Raw genomic sequence first — 17,867 nt, forward strand, 5'->3', positions numbered from 1 at the left:
AATTCAAGTTAGTGTATTCCAAGCACATACTAGTATCTTTTTAGCTTAAAATATGTGTATATTACTAACAAAAATATTTGCTATGAAGCTGGAGATTCATTTTATGTCATCAGAATAATATAGCTATAAATACAAACTACGAAAATAGGAAGGCGATACTAACATTTTGCATACAAAAGTATCATTAAAATTTAGTTTTAGGTCTTAAAAATTGAAGAAAGAGAATTTAGCAATGATCAATACAGATGTGTTGCAAACTCTTATACTAGTTATTGAATACATGATTGGTTTCACTTTGGGATTTCCCACCTTCGTGGTTGTTGCATTCGTTGTTCAAACCTTTTTTGCTTTCTTAGACTTCGTAGTACCCCGGATTGCATCATTCCCTTCTGGCTAATGGGCCAAACTAGGCTTTCATTGATGTAGATGCTTGCCTCCCAAAAAAGGATAGTCATCAATTAACCACCTTTTGACATATAAAAGAGTCATTTTTTGGATCATAAATCATTAAAGTTGATTGATCAACCTGAATCAAGATTTCTCCTTTATTTGACATCTTGCAAAAGAGTGGAGAAAAGCCATATCCTTTGGGATGATCATTAGGGCGATTAATAGTATACATCTTTGTCCAAGATTCTTTAATTTCATATTCCTTCATAATCCACACATCTGTTTGAAGGCGCTGATTATTACACAAAATAGAAAGATCACTTCCCAACACTCCCACACATGGCGTTAAGTCAAAATCTCCTTCTCCATAAAAGGTTTTTCCACCCCAATTTCCATTGGTCACATCAATAGAAGTGATGTCTCAACCATTATATGAATGTTGATCTTGTAAAGGAGAATTAGCTGAAGCTTTCCATTCACAAAGATGCCCTTTCTCTCTCTAGATAGCCCATTCACAAAGCTTTCCATTCACAAAGCACTGACTGTGTAAAGTTTTTCAATCTAGTATAGATTCTTATATGATGTTTCAAATTGATGTCGTTATCTCCGATCTCCGATCTCCAATTTAATCCTCTTAGCAACTTCATGGTATGTTCGATTCTAATTTTCTATTTACTCTGTATAATCATATTTCATTGAAGAAGGTACATGTTGTTTTGCAACTTATTTTCATTATCGGTTATGAGAATTACCTCTTTTGCAATTAAATGACGAGGAAGTCTCAGAAAGGATTCTAGAGCAACCTTTATGTTGATGGACGAGTGTTGTTGCACAGGGCCGGGAGCTGTTGGTATTGCCTTGGCCAAGCTCTGTATTTGCCTTCTCGAAATGTGATACTAATGCCTTGGTCAAGCTATGTAGAACTGTTAAATCTCTAAAACCAATTTTTAACACTAAACGGATCATATGGAACAAGCCTCTGACGGGACATTTCAGAGGCTTCAAATTATGTTCTAAGTTTTACCTCAACTTGACAAAACGTGAAATTTCTAGACACCTATTTTTGCACTGCAGATGTGATATGGAGTTGCATCTTTTGGATGTGTTGGCGTCATTATGGGTTAAAAGATGCCTATAACCTATGTTGCTCGAGCTCTCCAAAAATATTGATGCAAAAATACACTATTGTTGGAGTATCAACACACACCCGTATATTTTCTTAAAAAGTCTGAACAACCTAGCCTACAACAGCTGATATATAGCAATTATGTTCAAATGTATTTTGAAAGATTCCACTACGATAATGGTGACATTATTATAGTCTTCTATCACTCTTTTCAAGAACTCCCATAATTGGGACAGAGGGAGTACCTTCTATCACTCTTTTCAAGAACTCCCAAGAGAGGCAAAGTGATTGTTTAAACTCGATAAATGACAACTCCCTACGATTAGAAGAAGATTTGAGAAATGTAATTTTTTTGATAGCTAATAAATTGTTGTATCTCCGGAAAGGAACTTGTACAGGCTACTTTCTTTCCTTTAGATTGTTTGATCAATCTCTTTTGCTCGTTAGAGGCAAGATCCATGTCCCCCTCTAATATTTTGTAAGTATTTCTACTTATGTTTTACATGGGAGGGGTCTGGTCAAACCCCCACACTCGTAGGCTCACAACCTATTGGTGATGACTTTTGTTAAAAAAAATCTTTGTATAAGAAAAATATTCTTTAGAATGAAGAAACACTTTTATATCTTGTTGTCATTTACTCTTTTGACACAATACATTATTTGTATATTGCTAAAAGGAGTGCATATCTCCTATTGATTAATATAAAGTTAAGTTATAATATTGTGTATGTTTTAGTCTATTATTATTGGGAGTCTATCATTGAATTTTTTAAAGCATTGTACTTAATTGGATTGTCTAAATTGATTTGCACTTTTTTATTGTTAAAGAAGTAGAAATTATAGTATTATTTTCACCTGACTATATTACACTTCTGTAGATACTAAATGTTACAATCAATGGCGGAGTTTAATAGTTAATTTTATTGTTTTAGTTTTACTTGAGACAATATTAACATTATTAAAAAAAAACTATTTACTTTTTATCAAAAATATTTTAGAACTTTCACTTAAACAATTCAAATCTTCATATTAATAAATAAAGTTTTTACATCAACATACAATGTGATGCATTGCAAACAAATGTCTAACCTCTTATTAACTACATTTTTGTGCATGTGTGTATATATTTAAGGCTAATTGTTATAATTTGGCTTAATGCCATTAATTTTATTGAGATGTGAGTAAATAAACATACAACCAAATAAAAAGTGCAAACTTGAATTAAAACTGTAGCCGCGATTGTGATTATTTTTCAACTTTAAAACCTAAAAGTATTTTCTATCAATAAGAAAGAAAATATGAGAGTGTCCTTACGAGAGGATACACTTAAAAATTATTTGCCAGAAAACACTTAATATAAGTGAATCTAAATAGAAAAAGATAACAATTGTGAGGATACACTTGGGATGTAATTGCACTACTATAGAGCTATGCGAAAGTTACATTCAACGTCAATCAGACAATACCCTTTTTCTTTTTCTGATGGTGAAATAAGGGAAGTTCAGCCTATGACATTTTATCGTTCAAGGTAACAAAGACAGAAATGAACTAAACAATTTGTGACAAACATATTTCTTAGCAACAAAAAGTCTATGGTTTTTTTCCCCAATTAAACTTCAAAAGAAAGCATGTCATAAGACATGATCCAAGTCAAGACTCACAACAACGTTTTTGTTAAGTTTACCTAAGCGAGCAAAATACTTATCGCCTGTATTGATTACAACGACATCTTGACAAAATCTGTGATTGACACCAGGGAAAACCTGCAATTTGTTTCGTGTAGTTAGTTAACATTGTGATATATTCCCAATTTTATGTAAGTTAAAAGAGGCAATTGATCCACTCACATTCCATATATCATCTCCAATTTTCATTTTAACCTTTCCACTTTTGTAAACCAACAACTTGCACCTGCATCCACCAGCCTCTTTCTAATCATCAGCCAATGCTTTCTCTTTCTCTTTCTCTTTCCCTTTTGCATTTGTGGGAATTCTAGAACTGGAAGGAGTGACATGGTCGTCCTTCTATTGTTTAAGCAAACGATGTGGCAATTGAAACATAATCATCTGTTGTTCATCATTTCTCTCATGTTAATCAGCAACAGTACTACTTATCAATACGCGAGCAAAACAATTTCCCCCCTATTCAACATATTTGTAATTCAATTTTTGATGCGTACTAAACATACCAACAAACCAAGTTCTGCAGCACAATTGATGGTATTTTCATCATACTTATCTGGAGGTACAATATCACCAAGATCTCCACCATGAGGATTTTTCCAAGGCCAAATCATAGGATAGTTGCTATTGACATTCTGTCAAAATTATCAAGAAATATCAGTAATACACAAGTTTTTTTTTTCCAGAATAAAGAAGAATGCAGCAAGAACAAGATAATTACCCAAGGGAAATTGTTCTTTTCTGTACATGAACTACTATCAGCATTTGTTAGACTGTAAATAAAAAACAACAAAATTAATTTTAGAAAAAATCCCAGAATGAAGATAATAAATACCAAACCAAAAAAGGATCATATAGCAAGATACAAACAATCCCTCTATGGTCCTATCACCCCCTTAAACTATTTTAAAGCTAAGTTATTTGCTCTCTAATGCTGAGTTGGCAAAGAAACTATAGTTCTCAAAGAGAGTGAGAGACAAAAAAATTTTAATTAAAGCATTAACTTTAAAAGAATTCCCTTTTTCATATTAACTTTTTGATTTTCTAAATTTATTAATGCTACCTTTTACTCTAATGTGTTTTATTTATTTTATTTTTTTCGTTTCTTTCTTCTTCTTCAACACTTTGCTGGATTTAAGTTGCCGGAAAATAGAATGGACTCACCTCACCTCTCAGCTACCACTAATGCTATTTCATTCCTTTTTTAAAAAAAATAATTAACTTCATTGTGAAAATTACAATTAACATGGAATCAAATTAGAAATTAATATTTTTCATAGCTAAATGTTCATAAGTCTGAGCAAACAACACTAAAGGAACAATATAAACAAAACCCGGTTGAGAAAATGAAATAAATAACACATGTGTGCTAGCCCCTTTTACAACTAAATTTTCACTATTTCGATTACAACAAGCAAAAACGCGCAAAATTGAAGAAACTCAAGTTTAGATCATACCCAAAAAAATCATCTTCAGATTCGTCAATATGAACAACCCAAATGAAATTTCTCATTTCAGATTGTTGTAAGCCAAATCAATATGTTCAAAACTTTGAAAATTCTCAAACCTTTCAAGGATTTCACCGATTAAATTTGTATCTCTCATCCAAATATACTTTAGGTCTTTCAATTTTTCAAATTCAGCCAGTGTTCTTATCGGAGAAAATCCATAAAATGCAGATCTGAATGTCCAAGATTGACTAAATTACCAATTTTCGTCGGAAAAATAAGTCCATATGCATGTACAAGTTTTACAACTCCACTAGTTTTTTGAGTTAATAACTTTGATGGTCACTCAACTATCAATTATTTTCACAGAAAGTCACTCAATTTTCATTTTCAACTCAAAAGTCACTCAACTATAATTTCTTTGCACAAAAAGTCACTCAATCTATTTGATTGTTTTTTTCATTAAAATTTGCTGACATAAAATTTTAATTTTTAATCAAATTTTAAGAACCAAATATATATCCATTTAAACCATTTAATGACCCGCCCCGCTAAATATAATATTGATTTTTTTATTTTACTATTAATTTCCTGAATCATTCTCCCTTGTCTCCCCCATTCTTTCCCTCTGCTTTCTTCTTCTCTTTTCTTTTCTTTTTTAATTTCTCAATTTCAACCTCTTCTTCACATATCAATAATATATCAAGATTGTTGTAATTTTATTGTTTTTGAAGTTGGAACACAATTATTTGATACTTAGGGAGAACAAAGAGGTTATGAAAACTTTAAAAAATCAGAGAGGTTGATAAATTGAAGTATATCAGACCCTATCAATGAAAACATTCAAAGCTCAAGAGAGAAATACACCACCAACTGTCATTTTTTTCTCCTTTCAAAAGTAAGACTTTTCATTCAACAAGAAGACAATGATAAATTAAAGCAACTTCATTACTTTCTCAATTAATTGATATGTGAAGAAGAAGTTGAAATTGAGAAATTAATGTTAAATTAGGTCTTAGGCCTAACTTACACCCCAAAAGTTAGCTCAAAGCGAGGAGGATTGCCCAAGCCTTATAAGGAGTTCACCCATCTCATTAACTACCAATGTGAGACTTTTGCCATTCTTTAACACCCCACCTCACGCCAGTGCTTAGCATCTGGTGTGTGGACAATTTTAATTTTGGGGGCCCCAACATTGGGTGAGATGGGCCCTGCTCTGATACCATGTTGAAATGTGTGACCATCTCATCTAAAAACTTAAGTTGTTAGAGAGAGCACACTTTTATTATTTAATTATATTCTCAACACGACAATCCTCCTCCCTTTGAGCTAGCTTTTGGGGTGTGAGTTAGGCCTAAGACATACTTTAACATGGTATCAAAGCAGGCAGAGGTCCTGAGATCTAATCTCACCACCACACATATTAAAAAGAATTTATACGTGCTTGGCCCATGAAAAAAAATCAGGCCCGCACGTGAGGGGGTGTGTTGAGAATATAATTAAATAATAAAAGTGTACTCTCTCTAACAGCTTAAGCTTTTAGATGTGATGGTCACACACTTTAACAATTAAAAAAGAAAAGAAGAAGTAGAAGGGAGGAATGGGGGAGACAAGGGAGAATGATTTAGGGAATTAATGGTAAAATAAAAAGTTCAATATTATATTTGTAGCGGGTCGGGTTAAATGAGACGGGTCATTAAATGGTTTAAATTGATATATATTTGATTTTTAAAATTTTGGTTAAAAATTAAAATTCCATGTCAACAAATTATAATGAAAAAAAATAATAAATAGGTTGAGTGACTTTATGTGCAAAGAAGTCATAGTTGAGTGGCTTTTGAGTTGAAAATGAAAGTTGAGTAACTTTTTGTGAAAATAATTGATAGTTGAGTGACCATCAAAGTTATCAACTCCTAATCTTTTTGATTGTGGATGAAATTTCTCTAGTGAAATTGTTTTCACCCAAATTAAGAAATTGAAAATTTTGAAGGGCGGTAAATATCTAATGACATGAAACTCACAAAATAATTTTGAGAAGGGTCCAAATGCTTCAAATTGAAAAATCGTATATGAAAGTTGAGATTTATCGGAAAATATCATTCAACCGAAGATTAAGAAAAGTAAAAATCTTAACGTCACAAATGAAACTTACAATTTCACTTTAATGGCGCACAACCTTTGAGATGTCAAAGAAAAGAAGAAAGGGGTTAAAAAGAAAAATAAAAAACTATAAAACAAAAATAGAATAAAGAAAAAGAATAATAATTTTTTTTCATTAAAAAATACTTCGCAGGGGCGCGTGCATGTCACTGCATAATCTAAATTTGGGTATGTCATTTTAAGGGGTATATTATTCCACTTTTAACATGTTTAGGGGGTAAAAAGACCTCGTAAAATATATGTGTAGTTGAAAATTGACTAATAGATTGGAGGGATATTTGACTATTTTCTATGTAATATAACCAGAGAAAATAACATATTTTATGCTATTTATTTAATTACGAAGATTGAAATTACGCATAAATTTAGTGTCACTTTTCTTATTAGTTTTGAAATTTCTCGTCACCATTTACTAAGTATTTTTCCCACTTCACTCTTCACTTCTCTATATTTTCTTCTCCGATCAACAAATCGATTCTCCGGTTCTCTCTCTATAATCTATCTGTTACTGTACGATCAATCGGAAAGTTCTAGAAGAAGTATGTCGTCGACTTCAAAGTTAAAGCCGAATCTGGATGAGCGAAGTACGAAGATGCTAAACCTCACTGTGCTACAGAGAATCGATCCGTGTATTGAGGAGATCCTCATCACCGCTGCTCATGTTACGTTGTACGAGTTCAACGTCGACCTCAATCAATGGGTTCGTAAACTTAATTTTCGTTTAAATTGAGAAAATGAGATTTATATACTATCGAGTTTAGGAAATAGAGGCTAATTTGGTGTGATGATTGTTGAATTAATATTCGCATAGTCAGTATTCATTGTTTTAATATCCAGTAAGTATTGAATTTTGTTTTATGTAGATATATGTGAATATTTGAGTGATTTGTGGAAGTACACATTAATCTCTCTATATGCGTATATTGATGGATTTGATAGTAAAAAGTGCTTTGGGATTACACAGTAAATTTCAGAATTGATCTCCTTATAGTTCTCTGTTACTACAAAAAGTTGTGTTGTAGTATGTATGGAGTTTTGTTTTATGTTGATTTATGTGAATGTTTGAGTGATTTGTGGAACTTACACATTAATCTCTCTATGTGTATATTGATGGATTTGATTGTAAAAAACTGCATTGGGATAGTTCTACACAGTAAACTTCATAATTGATCTCCTTATAGTTTTTTGCTGTTTTACAAAAACGTGTGTCTTATTGTGTGTTGCAGTATGTATGTAATTTTGTTTTATGTAGATATATGTGTATATTGATGGATTTGATTGTTAAAAGTGCCTATGGATAGTTATATAGAGTAAATTTCATAATTGATCTCCGTGTAGTTCTCTGTTGTTACTATAAAAACTCGTGTCTTATTATGTGTTGCAGAATGTATCGAATGTTGATTCAGTTGTGCGTGATTTAGAAAGTCACGGTGTATACTTTTTAATATGTGCATTAATTTAGAAAAATTGCTGAAATAATCTCAACACCGAAGTTTAGGTATGCCTCAATCCTAAGCTAGTTGTAATCAACAAATAAATCTCACTTTCCATTTTGCTCTACTTGGACGCAATTGTCATGATCTACATCATTGGATGAAAAGGTGGTAAATTAGATGTCCTGGAAAAATATATTTCAAGGGATCCGCTGTGTACTCCTGCTTCCCGCCGTTTGCCTATTTATAGTGCAATCAGTCGGTCTTCTTGATATATTGTCTTAAATAATAAATTGATTGAATGTTTAATTTGGATTTCAGAGCCGCAAGGAGGTTGAAGGTTCTTTCTTTGTAGTCAAGAGGTATGTTTGCAATATTCCATGTACCTGGTTTTGTTTTCTATTTAAATATGAAGTGTTTATATCTGGCTTTGTTTCATATGTCGGTGTATCAGATTTAGCAGGTATTTTCTGTTATGGTGCTTGTCTGAACATTCATATACATGGTAAAGTTCCCAGGCTGAACTGGTCTAGCCCCAATATAGGAGTTCAAGGGCTCAGGGTTGATCCCAGTGGGGGGGTGAACCAGCCCGAACCTGACCTTAAACCCTTGGGAGGGGTATAGTCTCAGACCCTTTTTTTCCACTAAGAAATTTAATTGAAGAATCTAGATATGATTTATATAAAAGAAAATTGTGTTCCCTTAGAATTACTTACTTACACACAAGTAGATGATCATAAATAAAAAATAATTCAAGAAAGAGATGGGACAATAGTAAGAAATTAGAAATATGAACAATATTTAATGCATTGGAACTTGAATTAATATCCTTAACTTGCCTAGATACCAAGCAAGCACATCTATTCTAAAAGGGTTCGGTGGGTTTGTTTTGCTTCTGAAATTGACATAGTTCTCATCCATATAAATAAGCAATAACTCTTCTAATTTGTAACAGTGAATGTAGGAATGTTTCGGTATGATGTCAATGAATTCAATTAGGGAATTTGGGGTTAATGTGTAGGCATCTAACTAGCCATTGCCACTCCCGCCCCCTCTTTGAACACCGTTCAGTCCGTGGGCCTTGTACCGTGTGGCTGGCCTAGCAAGTCCCACGGGCCAGACTCCCCTTCATGGAGTTTAAGTTGGTGGGTTACCCCATATCAGTCCACCCCCTTAGTGGGCCGGACTGGTTCAGTTCGTGGATTGGACAAGCCTGCTTAGGGGTCGTTTGGTTTGGTAGAGTGTATTAGGAAAAATAATGCATGTATTAGCCTTGTGTATTACTAGTACCTTGTTTGGTACTCTTTTCCAACCTATGCATTAGTTATACACTCTATTGTGTATTAAGGTGTGCATTGCTAATACTATGAATTTCTAGGTATTAGCAATGCAATGGTTTTAATGCATGCATTAACATGATAAAAGACCCAATTGCCCCTCAAAACCTTTTTTACATCTTTTCCACCATAATAGTGGAGGGTATCTTTGTAAATAATTTTTTTATGCAATGCATGCTATTTTTAACGCATCAAACCAAACAATGCATTAAAATAATCTATATATAATTAATACAAGCATAACTAATACATGCATTGCTAATGCAAGCATTACTAATACTAAGTTGGTGGGTTACCCCATATCAGTCCACCCCCTTAGTGGGCCGGACTGGTTCAGTTCGTGGATTGGACAAGCCTGCTTAGGGGTCGTTTGGTTTGGTAGAGTGTATTAGGAAAAATAATGCATGTATTAGCCTTGTGTATTACTAGTACCTTGTTTGGTACTCTTTTCCAACCTATGCATTAGTTATACACTCTATTGTGTATTAAGGTGTGCATTGCTAATACTATGAATTTCTAGGTATTAGCAATGCAATGGTTTTAATGCATGCATTAACATGATAAAAGACCCAATTGCCCCTCAAAACCTTTTTTACATCTTTTCCACCATAATAGTGGAGGGTATCTTTGTAAATAATTTTTTTATGCAATGCATGCTATTTTTAACGCATCAAACCAAACAATGCATTAAAATAATCTATGTATAATTAATGCAACCATAACTAATACATGCATTGCTAATACAAGCATTACTAATACACTCTATTTAGCATTATTCTTTTACACTCTGCCAAACCACCCCTTAAAGTTAAATTTTTTTGTAAGGAGTCAAAAAACAGTTTCTGATTCAACTTTTGTCCGAAACTATTATCACGCTGTGCAAATACCATATAATTATGAGATGGCTTCTTTGGTTTTTAGGTTATTTTTCATGTAATATTTTGGGAATCTGATGGTTTTTGATGGATTGTGTGCCTATAAGGAGGTTGAATTACCAGATTTCGTTGTTGTTGGTTATGTTATTTTAGGAGTGCTCAGCCAAGGTTCCAGTTCATTGTTATGAACCGCAGGAGTGCAGGTATTATCCCATTTCTTCTTTCATTAATATATCGCGGGCCTCTACTTTTCAATTCGTAGGGGAAAACATTAAGAATTCTTTATTTTAATTTGTCCCTTTTATGATGTTCGAATGTAATGCCTCGTATGAATGATTTCCTTTTTGACGTCTGAGTTCATATGGAGCAGAAAATATGGTGGAAGATCTCTTGGGGGACTTTGAGTTTGAGGTTCAGGTTCCATACTTGTTGTATCGCAATGCAGCCCAAGAAGTCAATGGTATTTGGTTTTACAATGCACATGAAATTGAGGAGGTTGCAGATCTCTTTGGCAGGTTGGCATCTTCTTCAGTCTTTATACTCAAGCTATATTTATGAGTGGAGCTTTATCTCTTGTAATTGTAGATGAAGGTTGAGATTATTGCAATGGAGATCTATGATGTTGGTGAACACATTTGTGTAGATTAATTAATTATTCTCTCCAATCAATATCAAACAACTGTTATGGTGGTGGATTTTGTAGATATTTTTGATAAGATAAGTAATTTTATTAATGTTAGGTTCCCGTATACAGAAAGTGTACAAAAAAGTAGAGAAACCTAGACCAAAATATGTTTCTCTGCAAAAGTTATCCAGTTATATATACACACAAGAACTCTTGGGTGTACCTAAAGGTAACTCGAGACACGAGGCTACAAAATCTTTCTTGACCTCTTCAAACGCTCTCCTATTCCTCCCCCTTCACATTATCCACATAAGAGCTAGTAGTGCTACATCCCATGCACTGCATCTTCTCTTCTTTCTTCTAAAACCGCATGTATAGTGGCTCCTTTACCATGCTCGGCTCACCCATTGTATTACGAACCAATTCATAACCTCCCACCACAAGCATGTAGCAACTTGACAATGTTATAAGAGGTTATCTTACGTCTTCTCCCTGAACATCTACACATATAAAAACAGTTGAATTATTCTTGTAGACATTTATGATAGAGAGCAAAACAAATAAGTGAACAACCTACTTACAGAAAATGTAAAGGGCTGGTAATTAGTCTTGTATTTCGAATTACTTGTGGTTGACTGTTATTATTGTAACTAGGCTGAATTGATTATAAAATGGATGATAGTATGAGTTTTCTTTGACAAGGATAACCATGATAGGGTCTTTCTATCAAAAGGCATTAGGTTGAAGGCTGCTATAAATGAAATATTTTAAATTTCGAAGCTTGTTTAGTCAAATTATGACATACCTTAGGCTTTAAATATGTGATCTCAATGACATCTAACATTTATTTTAGCGCGATGGTTATGTTGCCAGTTTCTTTGGACTATTTTTCCTTGAGCCGAGGATCTATTGGAAACAGTCTCTCTACCTCTGAGGTAGGGTAAGGTCTACGTACACTCTACCTACCCCAGACCCCACTTTGTGGGACTATTTTGGGTATGTTGTTGTTGTTGGTTATGTTGCCAGTCTCTGTTAAGTATTCAGTTCTGAGTTTTTGTTAATGGAGGTGTCTAATTTGTATGGAATCCATTTCTTCTTTGTGTTACATGATATAAATGGCATTATCTTATCGGAATACCAGTTAGTTGTTGTGTTATATTGGTAACTAACTTGATAAAAGAAGTTTGTTATATCGGTTGATGGAAATGACATCAAAGACGATTTATTGTTAGTTTGTTTTAGTGGTGCAGGTCATGTGAAGTAATTGGGTCATTTTTCTTACGTAATCATGGCGCATAATCTGCAACTTGTATAATTTTACTTTGATGTGGTGGATTCCAGAATTTTAGGTGAATACTCAAAGGTTCCCCTGAAGCCACAGCTAAGAAAAAGGTGCGGCGTCATTGATTCTTCCCCTGGTTACTTTTTTTGTTTGGAAATTAAGATGTTTGTCAAGCGATTTCCTTATAAGCACAAGTTGTTTGCCACAACTCATGAATATTCTTGTTTCTGGTGAAGCTATAGCATTTCCGTATTTTAGTACATGGTAAGGAACTGTTTCATTGCTACAGCATGATAGAAGATAAGTTTTAAGAATCAGTTTGATGTGAGGCATAAGAAAAATAATCTCTGCAAAATTGTGATTATCAATTGTTGGTTCCTATGTAATCATACATGTATTCTTTTATGTGGAATATCAATACGCATATTAGTACCTTCAACCTTCATAGTGTTGTGTTATGTTCTTAGTTGAGTTTGTATGAATTCCAAGTTATTTTAGGTCTTCAAAGATATTTTCCTTTGATATGTGAATCGGTGAATGTATACCATCTATTTTTAGCACTCTTAACTATCCCAACATTGTGACAACAGATTAGTTCATTTGGAAGTCTCCGTGAGATAAATTGGTACCATCTGTGATGACCTCTCTCATGTTATGCTTTATGCAATGACACTTGCACCCTCTAGGGGATGGGATCATTTCTAATCATGTCTAATTTTGTATGATGATATATCTATCCTAACATCTGTATTTTGACGGCTCTTGTTGCCCAACATTTACTTCTATATAAATAAACTTTGTTGACCTTAGAATTGGTCTGTAGAACTTTTTTGTCACTTTGATAGATTTCATATCGTATTTTCTTCCACTTTTGTAGCGTTCCTCCGCTACAACCATCCTATTTTACTTCAATATATTCATCAATCAAGTCGTTCTTCTAAAATATATACATTTAATTATTTTTTAATTCGATGATAAAGCCAATATACATTCCAATAAAATACTAGTGGACACCCCCCCCGCCCCCCCCAAAAAAATATTCTTTGCCTTGGCCAATTCAAGTGGTTGAATGATAGCTTCATTTATTTTATTTTAGTTTCTTTCTCTAGTTTATTATTTGTTTCATGTCACTTTCCTTTGACTAATTTGTTTCCCTTTTGTTTTTTTGGTATCATGTGAATTCGCATGGAGTCCAAGTTGAACTCAAATCCTTTCCTCCGCATTATTGAATGGGCCACTTAGGCCCGAAGCCTCTTCCGAGTCACCCTCTTCATTATCGAGTTCAAAAAATAAAAAAATGGAAGGCGAACATGTGAATTTCAAATTGAAACCAATATTCAGGGCTGGAAATTAAATTACAGGCCTCCAAGAAGCCCAAAAGTGGGTTGTATACATTGATACAGAAATTCAAAGAATTAAAACAGGTTACAGGGGCCCTATACACTCAGTATACAGAAATTCAGCGTATACAGGAATTTTCAGGAACAAAAATGGACCAGAGCCCAATTTTTTTAAGACAGCAGGTCCAAGTAGCCAAATGGCCCAAAGGACCCCCCCCCCCCCCCCCCCAAAAAAAAAAAAAAAACTGTTACATCCTTGAGAGAAAGACTGCAAAGAAATTATCTAATTCCCCTTTTCTAAGTCATGCCAGATGGATACGTCTCCTGGTGTCGGATAATTTTTCTTTATAAATGGATATAAGGAGTACACATCACAATAGTCTAAATTTTCACCAAAAGGTCTTATGGACACTGGACCCTATTTGGTTTTAGTAATTACTTAGCAGATTTTTCTTTTACTTTCAGTAGTTAAGATAGTCAAACATAAGCTAGTTAACCTACCGGTTTGAGTTTTCCTATTGGCTGTAGGAAACTATCATGGTAAGTGAGACTACTTTAACCAAAATGAAATGAGTCAATAATATGGATACTGTTGGCAACACTTTCTGCTCATTTCTTTGCTTGTGGAGAGAATATATAACAGAACCCGAACTTGTTACTTTCCTAGAGTTGGTCTTTCATTTATGATTTCTCATAGATCTTCAGGATCTAACTTAAACAAAGGCACTTACGGAAGAAAAGAGGAAATCGAGAAATAATCAATGACTTTGTTATCTTGTATCCATTGTCATTTTTCCCTTGTCAGCATATTTGTCCGTAAGGGGTGACTAAATCAATGTTTGTTGCTCTTATAAAAAAAAGGTCAATGTTTGTTGCTCTTCAGCTATTAATTTCTGTGTTTCTTGATTTTCTCCCCCTTCTTTGGTGCGGTTTTGTATCTACTCTAATTTTTAACTTATCCTGTTGTTTTTAAGTGCAGTGAGTTTACAGAACATGAGGTGGTCCCAATGAGTACAGCAATAGAAGGGCCATCTGGACCGGCATTTACCACCTCTACGGATGGGTTTGGTGCTGATGATTCTTCCTTTATGAACTTTTTCAATGTATGTACTATATACTCAACCTTCCTATGATATTGATGTATAATTTCCCGTCTAACATCTTAAACTGTCAAGTTTAAAACTTTAGCATCTGTTCATGAACTTTAAACCGAAAAGAAGCTTCTGTTTATTGCCAAATGGTGTTAAGCCTCTGTCTACCTTATTTGCTTTATTTGTACATTTCTACCTGTTGGCTTCTCCAGTCACTCAATTTGTGCAGTGCAATGTGTCAAAATGCTGGCCCTTGAACATTTTCTTAAAATGTTGCCGCCTGAGATTTTCTTGGTCAAAGATTTTGTTATATTCTTGTAACAACTTGTAATGCATGTATATTCTTTGATCATTTACAGATACCATACATTACCAGGATATATGTTTGAATAAGCCTAACATTTTCATGCATGCCTTCGTTAGGTGATTTAATTGCGTATGCACCCCCTTTCCCAAAAACAAAAATTCATGAGGAACACTGTTCTATCCCGGGAATTTGAGGGAAACATTTATGTCCAAAAGAGATGACTATGGGTTGACTAATGATGATCATGATACCAAGTGGATGGAAATGAATATGAGAAATCATAGTATGGAATCTTTTCTGTGAGGAATATAAAATTCCCTAGGATCCAAGAATTTATTCTCTATTGCTAACTGAAACTGTTTGAGGGCTTCACTTGGAGACTAGCATGTTTTGAAGAAAACGAGGTTATACGGAAGCTGGCTTTTCTGAGATAGTGTAGTTAGGGGAAAAAAATGCATCTTTTTCTTCAGGATATGAGTGAGGCTGCATTAGTAGATGAATGCATCATGGAAGATCAATAAGAATGTCTTCTAGTGTAGTAAACATTGGCTTTAAAATACTGGGCAGCCTGCCCCTACTGCCCGTCCTCCTTGGGGTGTAGAAAAGTCCTGAGATTTAATTTTGTTGTTGCAGACTGCTGCAACTATTGGGCATACCCCTTCAACTGTTGTGAACTCCGGACTGCCATATCATTATCCAGTTCAAACTGTTGATCCATCAACCCGAGTTCCAAGTCCCCTACCATCTCCTGCTCCAATTTTGCAAATCTCATTACCTGTTCAGTCAGCTCCATCACTTCCTCCACCGTCACGCCGTGATTCTGCTAACCTGATCTATAGTACTAATTACCCTGCAAATCTTGTGAAGCCTTCTTTCTTTACACCTCCTGCGTCACCTGTATTGGTGACAACTTCTGTCTCCTCAGCTACATCAACTCCCGCCCGTTATCCTCATGTGAATCCACAACGCCCACATGGTACACCTCTAGTTCAACCCTTCCGACCACCTACTTCGCCTCCATTTCTCACTTCTACTCAGATTCCTCCACAAAGTGTGACACTAAGCAGAGAGAAAGTTCAAGACGTGCTTCTAATGCTTGTTCAGGTATATCCAGCCATCCAGGATTTAATTTATGTACTCTGCCTGCTATTTGGATGACTACAACTGTGTTAATTAATTATATATTGTCATTGCTGGGTGCGTCTTTTGTGTACTTGAACAGTAATTGAATTCCATTCAACTGCATAAATCTTGATCATTTTATCCATAAAATTTGTGGACATGACATATTATCGAAACTGCTTCTTTGCAAACACATTCAGATTTTGGAGGGTTCAACATTTGTAACTTCAATCTGACTTGTGTTTACAATCAAAGGATCCTTGTAAATTTCTTTATCAAGATCTCTAGGGTTTTATGTTTTATTTAGTTAAGTAGTTACTAAAATTTTTGGTTAAATAATTAAAATTTAAAAGATATCTGTTATGTTGTAGAGTTACATCCTAGGTGGCTTGTTTAAATTTTTAACTTTTACTGATGAAGCATCAGTTAGTATAAGATGCCCTGTCAAATTAATTCTTGGTTTTGACTTCATATTTCTTCTAATGTGCAATTTCCTTGTCAATGTTTAGAGAGCTATGGTACCCATCTGCTGTCTAAACAAGTGAAAAGTTTATTGTAAAGAGTCTCCCTAAGTTCTGGATCTCATTTTCAATTGGATCTATTTTACACGTAATCTCAAGCTTGACTTGTAACTTTGCACATTGCACACCAGCGTATTCCTGAAAATACTGAAAAATGTTTGACCAACCATTAGTGAATGGTTGAGAATGATCATGATAGATTTTAGTAATTGTATCATTGTTGTTTCATCAATAACATGCAGCTCACATACAGGATATTTTCTGAATTTTCTATTATTGAAGAAAAAATGACTCTTTTCTTAATTTTTTTGCAGGACAATCAGTTTATCGACTTGGTCTACCAAAAGTTGCTTAATGCACATTCATGATTCCTTGAGAAGTGTGGTGATGTTGTAAATCTGGCACCATGTATAAGTAGTTTGTACATATTTGTTTCTTGTGCTGGGGATTTGGACCTATCTTCTTTTCACCTCATGAGGAGATTGACTAGACCTATGACTTGATGTAATATATGAAACTTGGACAATCCTCAACCAATCCTGATGAAAGTCTATGAACAAGTGAATATCGATAACGGCAAACCTTTAAACATTTCTGTAAATTCTATGCAGAGTTTTGATAGAATTTGGTGGACATCATGGCTTTGGTCTGTGGAATCATTGATGTTCACCAAGTTTGGTTTTCATTCAACTGTTAAGATGCATTGATACGAGCAGAATGATTATGTTCTTCATTTGCTGCATGCATGAACTGTCTCACGACTTTCACAACATTAGCTATATGTGGCTTGACAGATACATTAATCTCCCAACTAGCCTTTGATACCAAACAATATTTGTTTCCTCAGTGTAATCTCAAAAGTGGGGTTTAGGGAACGTATATGTAGACCTTAACCCTACCTTTTGGGTAAAGATTTCAGAACTTGATCAGGCAAAATCTTAAGCATATGATTTATTTCTGTTCGAGTGTTTATATTGGTTTGCACGCAAATATTCCAGTTTTCAGCCAATATATTTAACATTGGCATGTAAACTGTGATATCAGTATTGTTTACATTTGTACATCAACCATCTACTAGTTTAATCTTTGTTTAGGTAAAATAGAATTCATCCCGATTAGATTCACCAT

The 17,867-nt window shown here is 34.2% G+C and overlaps 1 protein-coding gene across 1 annotated transcript; it reads left to right on the forward strand.

Moving 5' to 3' along the window:
* Window positions 1-7,188: 7,188 nt before the first annotated feature.
* Window positions 7,189-17,536, forward strand: LOC102590364 (mRNA-decapping enzyme-like protein). The gene is made up of 8 exons (XM_006341009.2): window positions 7,189-7,506; window positions 8,561-8,601; window positions 10,605-10,654; window positions 10,822-10,966; window positions 12,418-12,468; window positions 14,678-14,801; window positions 15,730-16,200; window positions 17,054-17,536. The coding sequence occupies exons 1-8, from the start codon at window positions 7,348-7,350 to the stop codon at window positions 17,105-17,107; spliced, it is 1,095 nt and encodes a 364-aa protein (XP_006341071.1). The 5' UTR covers window positions 7,189-7,347; the 3' UTR covers window positions 17,108-17,536.
* The last annotated feature ends 331 nt before the right edge of the window (window positions 17,537-17,867 follow it).

Source organism: Solanum tuberosum, unplaced genomic scaffold (assembly GCF_000226075.1).
Source record: "Solanum tuberosum cultivar DM 1-3 516 R44 unplaced genomic scaffold, SolTub_3.0 scf00021, whole genome shotgun sequence".
NCBI lineage: Eukaryota > Viridiplantae > Streptophyta > Magnoliopsida > Solanales > Solanaceae > Solanum > Solanum tuberosum.